This window comes from Pongo abelii, chromosome 8 (genome assembly GCF_028885655.2).
Source record: "Pongo abelii isolate AG06213 chromosome 8, NHGRI_mPonAbe1-v2.0_pri, whole genome shotgun sequence".
In the NCBI taxonomy this organism is placed as follows: Eukaryota; Metazoa; Chordata; class Mammalia; order Primates; family Hominidae; genus Pongo; species Pongo abelii.
The window spans coordinates 106,891,281-106,906,393 of NC_071993.2; the positions used below are offsets into that span (position 1 = coordinate 106,891,281).

A 15,113-nucleotide genomic window follows, 5' to 3' on the forward strand; every position below is an offset into this window, starting at 1 on the left:
AGCCACAGGGGCAGAGCTGTCCAACGCCATGGGAACCCACCTCTTGCATCGGTGTAACCTAGTTGTGAGACATGGAGTCAAAGGAGATCATTTTGGAGCTTTAAGATTTGACTGCCCCACTGGATTTCAGACTTGCATGGGGCCTGCAGCCCCTTTGTTTTGGCCAATTTCTCCCATTTGGAATGGCTGTATTTACCCAATGCCTGTATCCCCACTGTTTCTAGGAAGTAGCTAACTTGCTTTTGATTTTACAGGCTCATAGGCAGAAGGGACTTGCCTTGTCTCAGATGAGACGTTGAACTGTGGACTTTTGAGTTAATGCTGAAATGAGTTAAGACTTTGGGGGACTGTTGGGAAGACATGATTAATTTTGAAATGTGAGGACATGAGATTTGGGAGGGTCCAGGCAGAATGATATGGTTTGGCTGCATCCCCACTCCAATCTCATCTTGAATTCCTATGTGTTGTGGGAGGGAGCCAGTGGGAGATAATTGAATCATGGGGGCAGGTCTTTCCTGTGCCGCTGTCGTGAGAGTAAGTCTCACGATCGGATGGTTTTAAAAAATGGGAGTCTCCCTGCACAAATTCTCTCTTTGCCTGCTACCATCCATGTTAGATGTGACTTGCTCCTCCTTGCCTTCCACAATGATTGTGAGGCCTCCCCAACCATGTGGAATTGTAAGTCCATTAAACCTCTTCATTTTGTAAATTGCCCATTCTCTGGTATCTTTATCAGCAGTGTGAAAATGGACTAATACAATATCTAATGCAAGAATTGTTTACAGGTTTATCTTGAAACTTGTACGTATAGAAAGTGATGGATAATCTGGAGTTTGTTAGGGCTTTGGGAATGTAACACCCACCCAAGGTTCCCTCAGAATTCTTTTACAGGGACTCTGAAATCAAGGTATCTGGCATTCCCGAGAGCTCAGGTACTCATATTAAATGAACACCTTTTTGAGGACTTGTCTAAGCATCTACTTCATGCTCTAGCTTGAGGGTAAATGCTCCTGCTGTTCAGTACAAGCAACCCAGCAGCCTGGCTCCCTAGCTATCCCCTAATCAATTACACTGAATGTGCTCTAGGACCCCTCCTACCACACCATCTCTTAGTCTGCAGTTCCCTTAGAACTCTGCCCACATGCATAATAGTCTTTTCCTAAGAATATTTTGAATAGAGGTTTCCCTCTCTTTCTGCTATACCATCTTTCAGAAGATTACCTGATTTCCAATAACACTCTTTTTTATTGGAATTTTTTTATTCTATTATTTCCATTCACTTTTATAGACCTAAAGTAGAAAGGGAGGGAGGTAGCTATGTGTGCTCAGTCTGCCATCCTGATCCAGGATCTCTGGATCAGCATTCTGCTTTCATCTCCAATTAGTATCCTGCTATTCCTAGACCCCCTGGGTTGCTTTCTATTATTGACTTTCCTGGTGACACATAAGTTCAAAGGTCTCTGGTACATAAGCCAAAAATGACATGCATTCACGTTCTTGGGCCCTAGACCAATTGCTGTTGGTTGCCTCCCTCTCGTACTCTTCCTATTTATAAATTTTTTCTCCCGTGAGTCTGGTGAATATGAATGAAGTCTCCAGAGGCTTATCACTCCCAAATTAAGGGAAATAATTTGAATTTTTCAATGTGCCAGGTAGGAAGCGGTGAACTATAGTTGTTAGAAACATAAGCTTAAATCCCAACTCCCTTGGCAAGTCACTTAATCTCTTTTCAAATTTAATTAAAAATTTTTTTTTTTTTTTTGTTTAGAGACAGGGTCTCTCTATGTTGCCCAGGCTGCTCTTGAACTCCTGGGCTCTAGCGATCCTCCTACCTCGGCCTCCCAAAGTGCTGGTATTACAGGCTTGAGCCTACTCAATATCTATGTCTTAGTTTCCTCATCTATAGAGTAGCCATATGAATTATCACTGTACCTTTAGGGTAGCTGTGAACATTCTTCCTGTAGGCAAATTCTAACACATGCTTACTAATATGGTAATAAATGTTAGCCATTACTATTATTAAAATCTACTCCCTTGGCCAGGCATGGTATCCCAGCACTTTGGGAGGCCAAGGTGGGTGGATCACTTGAGGTCAGGAGTTCGAGACCAGCCTGGGCAACGTGGCAAAACCCCATCTCTGCTAAAAATAGAAAAATTAGCCAGGCGTGGTGGCATGCACCTGTAATCCCAGCTATTTGGGAGGCTGAGGCATGAGATCACTTGAACCCGGGAGGCACAGGTTGCAGTGAGCCAAGATCTCACCACTACACTCCAGCCTGGGTGACAGAGTAAGACTCTGTCTCAAAAAAAAAAAAAAAGAAAAAAAAGAAATCTACTCTCTGGACAGCAAAGATACAAGATGGAGTTTTCTCATGAGTCTTAACCTGGAAGTCTTTAGTGCTTAGTGACGCCTGAATAAAGAAAGTTCTACTTAGGGACTTCCCATCTGCACCACTGCTATGGATGCCATAGCAGAATAAGAGACATAAATGTCCCGGAGGTATATGTGTCTCCAAGGTATGAGATTCTTTTTTTTTTTTTTTTTGGAGGCAGGGTCTCACTCTGTTGCCCAAGCTGGAGAGCAGTGGCACGATCATTGCTCACAGCAACCTCTGCCTCCCAGGTTCAAGCAATCCTCCCACCTCAGCCTCCCAAGTAGCTGGGACTACTGGGATATACCACCACGCCTGGCTAATTATTTTTTGTATTTTTTTGTAGAAGCAGGGTTTGGCCCTGTTGCCCAGGCTGGTCTCAAACTCCTGGGCTCAAGCAATCCACCCACCGCAGCCTTCCGAAGTGCTGGGATCACAGGTGTGAGCCACTGCACCCGGCAAGGTTTGAGATTCTTTATCTGAGCAGCAAATGAAGTCAGGAGGCTACAGCAGTCATAGGTTCAAAACAGAGTCAGAGGCTCAAGACAGCCTATCTAGGGTGATGAAATAAGAAATTAGGTAGTGAGGCTGGGTGCGGTGGCTCATGCCTGTAATCCCAGCACTTTGGGAGGTCGAGGCGGGCGGATCACCCGAGGTCAGGAGTTCGAGACCAGCCTGACCAACATGGAGAATTCCCATCTCTACTAAAAATACAAAATTAGCCAGGCATGGTGGCTCATGCCTGTAATCCCAGCTACTCAGGAGGCTGAGGCAGGAGAATCGCTTGAACCTGGGAAGCAGAGGTTGTGGTGAGCCAAGATCGTGCCATTGCACTCCAGCCTGGGCAACAAGAGCGAAACTCTGTCTCAAAAAAAAAAAAAAAAAAAAAAGAGGCCAGGTGTGGTGGCTCATGCCTGTAATCCCAGCACTTTGGGAGGCCAAGGCAGGTGGATCACCCGAGGTCAGGAGTTCAAGATCAGCCTGGCAACACGGCAAAACCCTGTCTCTACTAAAAATACAAAAATTAGCCACGTGTGGTGATGGTGCACGTCTGTAATCCCAGCCATTTGGGAGGCTGAGGCAGGAGAATCACTTGAGCCCAGGAGGCGGAGGCTGCAGTGAGCCAAGTTCATGCCACTGCACTCCAGCCTGGGCAACAGAGCAAGACTCTGTCTCAAAAAAAGAAAAAAAAAAGAAAAGAAATTAGGTAATGAAAATGTAAATCATTTTTTGTCCATCGAGGATGGTAACATATCCCTAAAAAGCCTGGGTAGGCTGTTTCTGGGACTTGTGAGTGTCAAGAAACAAGTATATATTATTTCCTCGTTACTTACCTCTTAGGTGCTGGAGTTCCATATTCAAACTTTCAATGTTACTTTCACAGAACTTGAGATCCTCGAGGGTCTCTGCCCTTGATGATTCATCCTGCTTCTCCTCCAGCATGAGGTTTAGCTCTTCTTGAGCTCTACTGTACATATCCAAGTCCTGTTCCATTTCCTCAATCCTCACCAGCACTAAGGGGCATGGGGAGGTCTGGTCCAGACTCTTTCCCATATGTCCGGGGCCCTCTTTTTCTAAGGTCTCACAGGTAGGATGGTGTCGAGATAGGAGCTTGGGGGATACCGCATTCGTTCTCTGCTGTGCTGAGGGAGGCAGGGGAGCTGGACGAGAGGGTCGCACCGCCAAGGGTGGTGCAGGTTTTAGGTTCTGGTCAACCAGCAAATGGGGAGAAGTGGATAATGGAGTACTGGGACGAGGTGGTGGTGGCCTTAGGGCCTTTCTCCTTTCCGGCAGCTCCTGCTCTGTGATTAACTTTGAGGAACCTCGGACAATATCCTTCTCAGAGTTAAAGTCCATGATTGAAAAGTGGCGTAAAATTTTATCTGGCTCTGTGCCGGGCCCTGCCAAGCTCTTCTCAAACTCGATCAGCTGTTGTGTCAGCTTCGAGTCCAGGTCAGTGCTGCCGTCTCCCTGTGAATGTGTTGCTGCTTCCGTAACAAGCCCTTGTGCTTGCGGACCAGGCTTCATCTCCAATCTCTCTGAGACAGAGTAAACGCTGGACGTGTGGTGCTTTTTAGCATAACTTGCTAGGTCGTGGAGCTGAGGACTCAATTGGCTGGGTTTGACTACCCTTGAAGCTGAAACAGAAGAGCCCCTGTAAAGAGGGAGCACTGGCTTCTGAAGAGTTTTTAGCTGGGAATACATTCTTTTGGGAGGTAGGCTGGCATAGTCTCTAGTCCTTGCTTCTAGGGGAAGAAGGTCAGGGTACTGTTCTGAGTGCAGGTGGCTCCCTCCCGCTGTAGAATAATACTGGCTTTTCTGCAAGTTGGGATGAAAAGGGACCTGAGGTTGGGAGGAAATACCATTGACTATCTCTGTAGGGTCAGAGGTTGGAGAGTCTGTGGCAAGAGGCATTTCCCACTCCACGCCTGGGCTTCTCGGGGGCCCTCCTGCGCTGTCCTCATCCTGATAAGAGTTTCTGTCTGCGTCATGCTCTGAAGTCAGATGACTGAGGGGAGAAGTGGGTGCTTCAGAAATAATGCAGTCAGGCTCCTCGGCCTCATGGTCACTGGTTTCATGTCTTTGTTCCTCTACTCCTACGGAGTTCTCCAAACAATCCAAAGAAGTTTCCAGGATCCTGGCAAGGCTGCCTTCCTGGGGCAGAGCTATGGCTTCCTCTACCCGTGTGTCAGGACATAATTTCACAAATCGGTAAGGAAAGATGCCTGTCCTGCCCTTCAGGGATCCTTCCAGCCAGCCATCTTCCAAGGTCGCCAGAATTCGGATTTTATCCCCGACCTCGAAATCCAGCTCATTTGGCTCCAGGGCTTGGAATCTGTACAGGGCGACCCCGTAGGTCCCTGGCTCCTCCTCATCCTCATCCGGCCCTATCTCTTCTTCTCCTACAGGGGTAACTACTTCACCATTAACAATGCAGTCATCTTGATTTCCAGAACTTACTGACTCATCCACAGTCCTCAGGGGCCCCAACAACTCTACAAAACCTTCTGGAAAAATGCCTCTTCGGCCCTCTAACTCCCCTTCAAACCAGCCTGGTTCAGGAACTCCAATAATGGTGATCACATCCCCTTCCCTGAAGTCCAGCTCTTCATCCAGCTGAGCAGAAAGCCCCATCAAGGCCCGGGCTTGTCCCATGGAATATTCCGGAATCTGAAACAGGGCGCTCTGGGAGTGCCACTGCCGGCTCTGTGAGGAGAGGCAGAGCTCGCGGACACACGAAGACGGGAAGAAGCCCCGTGCGCCCCAGCAGCTTCGGCCCTGCAGCCAGCCTGCAGTGGGAATGCCATCGAGAATCACCAGGTCACCTAAAGAAAAGAGGAGCAGAGATGGTGACCTCAGTCATCACCCAGCAGAACATTATCACGACTAATAGTGCAACCTCTCATTTTAAACAGCTACCAAATTCAAGGAAATACACCTAGAGCTTTAGGAGCATGAACAATTTTGACAATTTATTGAATTGGAGCAGTTCTATAAACCTGCAGTTTTCAGAGTGATCCATGGAACCTAGGGGTGGGTCTCCAAGATCCTAGCAGAGAATCTGTGAGGTCAAAACCATTCTCATAATAACACTAAGACTTTATCTACATATTTTACTCTGCAGACTTTTGTAATCTCTGTGAAAAAGCAATGGTGATTAAAACTGCTGGCCAGCTAGGTGCGGTGGCTTACACCAGAAATCCGAGCACTTTGGTAGGCCAAGGCAGGAGGATCGCTTGAGACCAGGAGTTCAAAACCAGCCTGGGCAACATGTCAAGACCTTGTCTCTACAATAAATTTAAAAATTAGCTGTGCATTGTGACTCATGCCTGTAGTCCCAGCTATTCAGGAGGCTGAGGTGGGAGGATAGCTTGAACCCAGAAGGTCAAGGCTGCAGTAAGCTGTGATTTCACCACTACACTCCAGTCTGGGTGACAGAGCAACACTTGTCTCAAAAATAAAAATAAAATGGCTGGGCGCAATGGCTCATGCCTGTAATCCCAGCACTTTGGGAGCCCAAGGCAGGCGGATCACTTGAGGTCAGGAGTTCAAGAGCAGCCTGGTCAACATGGTGAAACCCCGTCTCTACTAAAAATATAGAAATTAGCCAAGCATGGTGGCATGTGCCTGTAGTCCCAGCTATTCGGGAGGCTGAGGCAGAAATTAAACTCAGGAGGCAGAGGTCACAGTGAACCGAGATCGCAGCACTGTACTCCAGCTTGGGCAACAGAGCAAGACTCCATCTCAAAAAAAATAATTAATTAATTAAAAACTGCTGGCAATTCATAAGCAAAAGCAGTAGCCACAAATTACACGAATAGTCACTGTATGGTCATCGTATTCTTCACAACCACGTACTCACGATTTTTAAAAAAGCCATTTTCAGTTAAGAAGCAATACAAATTATGCATTGTGTTAAATCTCAACCCTTAAGAACAAATCTTTTGTAATATTCTGTGTGACAATATGGGAATTACACATAAAGCACTTTTACTGGTTGAGGAGAAGCATGAGTAACTGAGTTATATGCCTGAACCATCTGTTTATTTTCACATAACACCATTTTATGTGCAAGAATGAATAACAGACAACTATGTTTATTCAGACTTAGATATCTGGCAGATGTTTCCTCCAAAATGAAAGTGAGTCTGAAACATCAAGGAAAACAAATGACAGTATTTGTTGCCAATGATAAAATTCCAACTTCCAAGAGAAAATCAGAATTTTGGAAAACTTGTATCTACTACCATGGGCTTGGCAGCTTTCCCATACTTAAAGATTCTTCTGATGAGATAGTAACATATATGATTTTTTTATATTGTATGTTGAAATGGTCAACATTTGGAATAACTGAGTAGCTAATTGAATCAATATTTCCCAAATGACAAATGCATGCTGGTATAAAATCATTCATGGCTAAAAGATTCACATTCCAAAAGCAAGATAGATTAATGAATTTTAGTGTAATATTATGAAAGTTCACCGACGTAGTTTCAGATCCCATACTGCAATTAACTCGTAAGAAATTACCAATCGTTGAATTTTGGTGCAGTGTCAACGATGAATATTTGCAATTATTTGAAAAGACTATTAAAATACCTTTTCCCATCTCCCATTGCATATTTGTGTAAGGCTGGATTTTCTTCATATAATTCTATGAAAACAACACATTGCAACAGATTGAATACAGATGCAAATAGAATCTGGTTTTCTTTTAGTAAGTCGAACATTAAAAATATTTACAAACATGTAAAGCAATGTCATTTCTCATTAATTTTTTTTTTGTTTGGAAACCTATACTGATTTTTCGTAAAAATATGTTATTTATGTTAATATGTAATGGGTTTTTAATGGATTGATAAACAACTTTTAAAAATTCCCAGTTGTAATAGCTAGTATGATAAATATCAACAGACACAGCCCACATAAACAAAAGCTCTTTGGGAAAAATACAATAATTAGCCAAGTGTGGTGGTGCCCACCTGTGGTCACAGATACTTGGAAGGCTGAGGCGGGAGAGTCACTTGAACCTGGGAAGTCAAGGCTGCAGTGAGCCACGGCTGTGCTACTGCACTCCAGCCTGGGTGACAGAGAAAGACACTGTCTCAAAAACAAAAACAAAACAAAAAACCCCCACAAAAACAAAAAAGCTCTTTGGGGTCTCAATAACTTTTAAGAGTATACAGGGAGGCCAGGTGCAGTGGCTCATACCTGTAATTCCAGCACTTTGGGAGGCTGAGGTAGAAGGACTGCTTGAGCAAAGAGTTCAAGATCAGCCTGGGCAACATAGCGAGACCTCGTCTCTATTTAAAATTAAAAAAAAAATTAGCCGGGTTCGGTGGTGAGTGCTATAGTCCCAGCTACTTGGGAACCTGAGGCAGGAGGATCACTTCAGCCCAGGAATTTGAGCCTGCAGTGAGCTATAGTGGCACCACTGCACTCCGGCCTGGGCAACAGAGTGAGACTGTGTCTCCAAAAAGAAAAAAAAAATCTTCAGTAAAGGGTTCTTTGTTGGAGATGAAGGGTATGGACAATGAATGTTCAATCATGTTCTCCAGAGGCCTTCTTGAACTGTCCCTATCCTGAAAATATATTATAATGAGATCTTAAAAGAAGGTACCAATAATCACCACTTTTGTTTTTGAAAATAACCAATTTTCAGGTTATCCTCACAAAATGTAAGCTGAACAGTTAGCATCTGTCTTATTGTAGAAGTTGAGGTAAAGAAAGGATAAGAGCACAGTATATGTTTCTGGAAAAATGAAATTAAAATTCAGTTCTATATGATTTATGATTTAATTTTGAAAAAATTACTCTAATTTTATCATCAATTGTTTTATAACAAACTCTTAATTATCTGATTATAAGCTATTCATTTGTAGATTATCTATTTTAATCTTACAGTTAAGATTAAAGTTAATCTTACCTATACTTTTATAGTTAAAATTTCCTTCTCACTCAGTACCCAAGTCAGAGGTGCTCAAGGAATGCACCTGACCTAGGTAAAATAAGATCTGGGTAGCAAAGCACCTGGCAAAATCCTATGAGTCATTTTATAGTCAAGCACATTGGAAAACCGGGTTATCTTTTATGCTCTTGATTTTTATATGCTCTTGATTAAAAAAAAAATTAGGCCAGGTGCGGTGGCTCACACCTGTAATCCCAGCACTCCGGGAGGCCAAGGTGGGTGGGATCACCTCAGGTCAGGAGTTCAAGACTAGCCTGGCCAACATGGTGAAACCCTGTGTCTACTAAAAATACAAAATTAGCTGGGCGGCGGGGTGCACGCCTATAACCCCAGCTACTCGAGAGGTTGAGGCAGAAAAATGGCTTGAACGTGGGAGGCAGAGGTTGCAGTGAGCTGAGGTTGCCCCATTGCACTCCAGCCTGTGTGACAAGAGCGAAACTCCGTCTCAACAACAACAACAAAAAATTTAAGTCTACTCAGGCAAGGTGGCTATTGCCTGTAGTCTCAGCTACTAGTGAGGCTGAGGTGGGAAGACTGCTTGAGCCCAAGAGTTCAAGGCTACAGTGAACTATGATCGGACCACTGTACTCCAGCCTGGGTGACAAAGAGAGGCCCTGTCTCTAAAAAATAAAATAAAATAAATAAATAAGAAAAAAAAAATAAGTCTGTCTAATATTCCCAAGTAGGTTACAGGTTCCTTAATGGTAGGTACCACCTTCTCTTTGGTATCTCAAGAGTCTGGTATGATGCCTTTTGCATGGCAAGCACTTGATGTTCATTTGCTAATGATGATTATTCTTCAACTCCAACTCCCAAATAAACTCATTACATTCTGCTTTCCAAACTGACTTTTGCTGCTAATTTCCTTTTTTCTTCTAATTCCTTCTTTCAAAATATTTCTTCCTTCTTTTTTTTTTTTTTTTTGTGGAGACAGGGTCTCATCCTATCACCAAGGCTGAGTGCAGTGGTGCAATCACGGCTTACTGCAGCCTTGACTACCCGGGCTCAACTGATTGTCCCACCTCAGCCTCCTAAGTAGCTGAGACTACAGGCATGTGCCACCATACCTAATTTTTATTTTGACAGGGTCTCACTATGTTGCCCAGGCTGGTCTCGAACTCCTAGACTCAAGTGATCCACCTGCCTCAGTCTCCCACAGTGCTGGGATTTCAGGTGTGAGCCACTGTGCCCGGCCTCTTCCTTCTACTAACTGCTCTATGCTACGACCCTGGTCCAATTCCCACCATCTCACCCTCTGAAATCTTGTCCCCAGGCATTATTTCTTCAAGTCTACCAAATGATTCCTGACAAATCAAGATTACAAATGTACCAGTTTTATCATCTCCCTCCCCGGGCCAAACTTTTACCATGAAGCACAAGGAGCCTACTGCTAATGGCTTCTTCTTCAGTAATCCTATTCTTATTACCCAAAATATATAAAAAATAAATTTGCTCTGGACACTCTCTGTAGAGGTTTACTGAGCTACCAAAAGACTTATGCTTTCACCCCAAAGCAAACTTATATTCATGATTATCCAGTCACAACCTTCCCCTTCTCCAACTATCCAATATTATCTCACCTATAAAACGAGACCCTATTCCACACAAGGAGCCTTTTATTGTTATGAAGCCACATCATTATTAACCCCAAAGCCTTACTCCTGTTATACTGTCTCTCCATCTGAAACCTTGGCTTGCTTCTCTAAAAAACCTTAGAAGCTCACATTCATCTTGGCTGTCTATAGCCTAGAAAAGAAATTATTGTCTATATCACGAATTCTGACACTTGTATTTTTATATACTATACAGCACCTAACATAAGATTTTAGACTTAGAGAGAGGTGCTCAACATATTTTCACAAATTTGATACTATTTGGTTTCAATGTTCCCCAAAAATAGGGTCTTGGTCCTGTATTTCTGCATTCCTTTAACTTATGATTCCCTATCCCTTGGTCAGAAGTTGGGGTCCTAAAAAATCACAAGCTGGGCGCGGTGGCTCATGCCTGTAATCCCAGCACTTTGGGACGCCGAGGCAGGGGATCACAAGGTCAGGAGACTGAGACCATCCTGGTTAACACGGTGAAACCCTGTCTCTACTAAAATTACAAAACATTAGCTGGGTGTGGTGGTGGGCGCCTGTAGTCCCAGCTACCAGGGAGGCTGAGGCAGGAGAATGGTGTGAACCCGGGAGGCGGAGCTTGCAGTGAGCCAAGATTGCGCCACTGCACTCCAGCCTGGGCGACACAGCGACTCTGTCTAAAAGAAAAAAAAAGAAAAAAAAACCACAAGTAATTTTTTTCCCTCTGGCCCTAAGGCCATCCATCGGGAACACAGAGGGAATGCACTGGTGACTGACTGCTGTTCAGACACAACGGGCCTTTGGTGAAGGGGAGGAATAAAAGCGTGCCATAACTCCCACTCTGCTGGCTTTGAAATCAACTGGCTTTCTTAAAGCTGTAGAATTATGCTATTTTCCTTGTTTTGCCAGATCCTCATGAACCCATATAATAAGGCTTGTTTTCCTGTCTATTTTCAACAGGGTAACTGTTTTGATAAGCTTTATTACCTGATGGACTGCTATTTTGTTGGTTATTTCTACATAGTAAAGGTGAATCTTCAAAAACATGCACAACTTAGAACCTGGAAAGTACCTTAGAGATTATTTAGTTCAATACCCTTTTTATTTTAAAATTCATTTGATTATTATTATTTTTTGAGGCAGGGTCTCAGTCTGTTACCCAGGCTGGAGGGCAGTGGCTTAATCACTGCTCATTGCAGGCTTGACCTCCCAGGCTCAAGCGATCCTCCTGCCTCAGCCTCCTGAGTAGCTGGGACTACAGGTGTGTGCCACTGTGCCCAGCTAATTTTTTTTTTTTTATTATTGTGGAGATGGGGTCTCATTTGTTGCCCAAGCTGGCCTCAAACTCCTGGGCTCAAGTGATCCTCCCACCTAGGCTTCCTAAACTGCTGAGATTAAAGGTGTGGGTCACCATATTCTGCCTCAATGCCCCTATTTTATAGACCTGTTACTGAAGCATAAGTCTCTGTTTTTCATCAGAAAGAGTCATACAAGCTATTCCCCTGGGATCCTAGGTGATTCCTTAGGAACGGATCACTTTTTCCATTAGATCGGTATCTCCAGAATAACTAGTGGTCATTCCCAGACTTCTGAAATACCAACATGAGGAACTTCTGGACTAGCAAGACCAGATTTTGAGAACAGAAAAATAGGAAGTGTGGTGACCCTTAGGGTCAGCCTGAGCCTTTGACTCATGCACAATTAATCCCAGCCACACTGCTTGTTTCCTCTGGTTGGATTTTTTATTTGAACAGGAAATGCGTTAGGAATAAAATGGTAAGAAGGAGTGCAGGTCTTCTTAGAATCAGATACGAGCAGTCTGACTGCAGTCCTAGGTTCCTCACGGACTCCTTTTGGGTTCTCTCTAAATGCCAGGGGAACTATGTGCTTTATGCAGCCTGACCACGTACAGTATTTTATTCAGGTTTCCATACGAGCCATGTCAGAACTTCTTTCCTGAGAGCTCACATTCATGGTATCACAAATTTACAACACATGTGCTTTGACTGACAAATACCACTGGTCAATTTATTTTTTATTGGCCTTTTGTTTGAGGGGGCAGGTTATAGGCAAGGGATGAGGAATCTGTCTTATGTGAGGCAATTATTAGTGATATTCTATCACTTGTCATAATATGCACTAACTTTTTTCTCTCCTCTCTGTCTTTTCCTTGTCCTAGTCTCTCTTTTTTTTTGAGACAGAGACTTGCTCTGTCACCCAGGCTGCAGCGCAGTGGTGCAATCTCGGCTCGCTGCAACCTCTGCTTTCCAGGTTCCAGCAATTCTCCTGCCTCAGCCTCCCGAGGAGCTGGGATTACAGGCGCCTCCCACCGTGCTGGTAGAGATGAGGTTTCACCATCTTGGCCAGGTTGAGCTCAAACTGCTGACCTCGTGATCCACCCACCTCAGCCTCTCAAAGTGCTGGGATTACAGGCGTGAGCCACTGCGCCCAGCCTCCTTGCCCGAATCTCTTATTTTGCTTTTGTTCTTTACTCCCCTCCACCCCCCCACCTTTCTTTTCTCCTCTCTGTTGTTTTTTTAGGATAGTCAGGGGCACTGGCCAACTGTTTTGATTCTTCTTCTAAGAGACAGACTTGTTTCTCAGTTTAAATATAACTCGAGGCCAGGCGTGGTGGCTCATGCCTGTAATCCCGGCACTTTGGCAGGTCGAGGCAGGCGGATCGCTTGAAGTCAGGAGTTCGAGACCAGCTTGGCCAAAATGATGAAACCCTGTCTCTACTAAAAATACAAAAATTAGTCAGGTGTGGTGGCACAAACCTGTAATCCCAGCTATTCGGGAGGCTAAGGCATGAATATCACTTGAACCAAAGAGGCGGAAGTGGCAGTGAGCAGAAATTGCGCCACTGCACTCCCGCCTGGGCGACAATGTGAGACTCCACCCCAAGAAAAAAAAAAAAAAAATTTATATATATATATTTTAACTCAAAACAGTATGAATAGTCCAAAACAATTACATAGCTTCAGGAAAAGGAAGAAGGGTGACACCTGCTGGAACAAAGATCAGTGGTTCTGATTTCACATAGAATCTCTCTGAGAACAGACACACAAAACTTCACAGAATTATCCCAGAAACAAGATACCCAAAGCACATCAACGAAGCCCAGGCGCCCAGGTTAAGACTAAGAAGAATAGCTAGCATTTACTGAGCTCTTACCTACTACCATATGCTTTCCATGTACAACCTCATCTAATCCTCACAATCACCCTGAGGTAGGTATTATATTATTATCCTCATTTTGTAGATAAGAAAACTGAGGCTGAGAGACTTAAGTAACTAATCCAAGGTCACAGCTATTAAGTGGTGGACCTGGATTTAAACTTAGGCCTGTCAGAATTCTTATCCCCTAAGCTATACTGCCTGCTCTAAATACATATAGACATCTATAAATTACATATATATTTTTTCTCTTATTAATCCTAATGATACTTCTTAAAGGTAAGTAAGTAACAATGAACTAAAAAGGCACGTGGTAAAACACAACAGATCTCAAACATTATCCCACATACTTTTTTTTTTTTTTTTGAGATGGAGTTTCGCTCTTGTTGCCCAGGCTGGACTGCAGTGGCACAATCTTGGCTCTCTGCAACCTCCACCTCCCGGGTTCAAGCAATTCTCCTGCCTCAGCCTCTCAAGTAGCTGGGATTACAGGTATGCACCATCATGCCCAGCTAATTTTGTATTTTTAGTAAAGATGAGGTTTCACCATGTTGGCCAGGCTGGTCTCGAACTCCTGACCTCAGGTGATCCACCCGCCTAGGCCTCCCAAAGTGCTGGGATTACAGGCGTGAGCTACCATGCCTGGCCCCACATACTCTTAAGGTTTCCAAATCCCCTCCTGACATATTCCATCATCAACATTTCATTTACAGACACACTGATCTAACGGAAAAAGTGATTTTCAGTCTAGGAAGTTGAAGTGCCATCCCAAGCACTAGACTTAAAAAACAGGAAGCCTAGATGCAAATCTGATAAACTATATCTGGCATAAAACAATACTTTCATTTTTTAGTGATTTTGTTTCCCACCAGTAAAATTAATACCTGTTGATGTGACTTGTCATGTATAGAAAAAGAGAAATTAAAATCATTTGTGTCACAAGCTAAGTTTCCCAGAAAAAGGCAAATTGCATAGGTATAACTAACTCCTCCATCCTCAAAGGCTTGTGTTTCCAAATTAAAAGACAGAGCTAAAAAAAAAATGTGAAAGGCATAGAAGGAAAGCTGACTGGTCAGTGTGTTTATTGGTAGTAGATTATCACAGAGAGGAGAACAAGATAAAACCATGGATAATTAGTACATCTCATTCTAGTCTCTCTTTCCCAATGTATCCCCCTGCCCGCATCCTCTTCCTTTGGATTCCACTTACATCTTTAAGCTTATTAGGCTTAATTGGTTAAAAGGTAGTCAAGATAAAATCTACAGATTCCAGGTCCTGGCCTGACCTTGAGTCAGTCTTCGGACAGGTGACTCACGATGCCAGGTTCTTTCTGAGAATCTCTCAGATGGCCATACTTCCTAAGAAAAGTTCATGCTACCCACATCCTCTGAACAGCCAGCGGAAGCCACTGCACTCTTGTCCTTTCTCCATTCCATCAGATATGGACTACAGACTCCACTGGGAGAGCTATGAGTAAGGACAGATAAGGTCCCTGCTATAATCTCTTAATCTATT

The 15,113-nt window shown here is 43.8% G+C and overlaps 1 protein-coding gene across 5 annotated transcripts in view; it reads right to left on the minus strand.

Moving 5' to 3' along the window:
• DNMBP (dynamin binding protein) overlaps positions 1–15,113 on the minus strand; it is a 134,690-nt gene that overhangs the window by 77,560 nt on the left and 42,017 nt on the right. For all 5 annotated transcript variants that reach the window (XM_063727708.1, XM_063727709.1, XM_009245705.4 and 2 more), the window contains one exon: positions 3,707–5,698. In XM_063727708.1, coding sequence (XP_063583778.1) covers positions 3,707–5,698 — 1,992 coding nt within the window. The remainder of the gene's footprint in view (positions 1–3,706; positions 5,699–15,113) is intronic.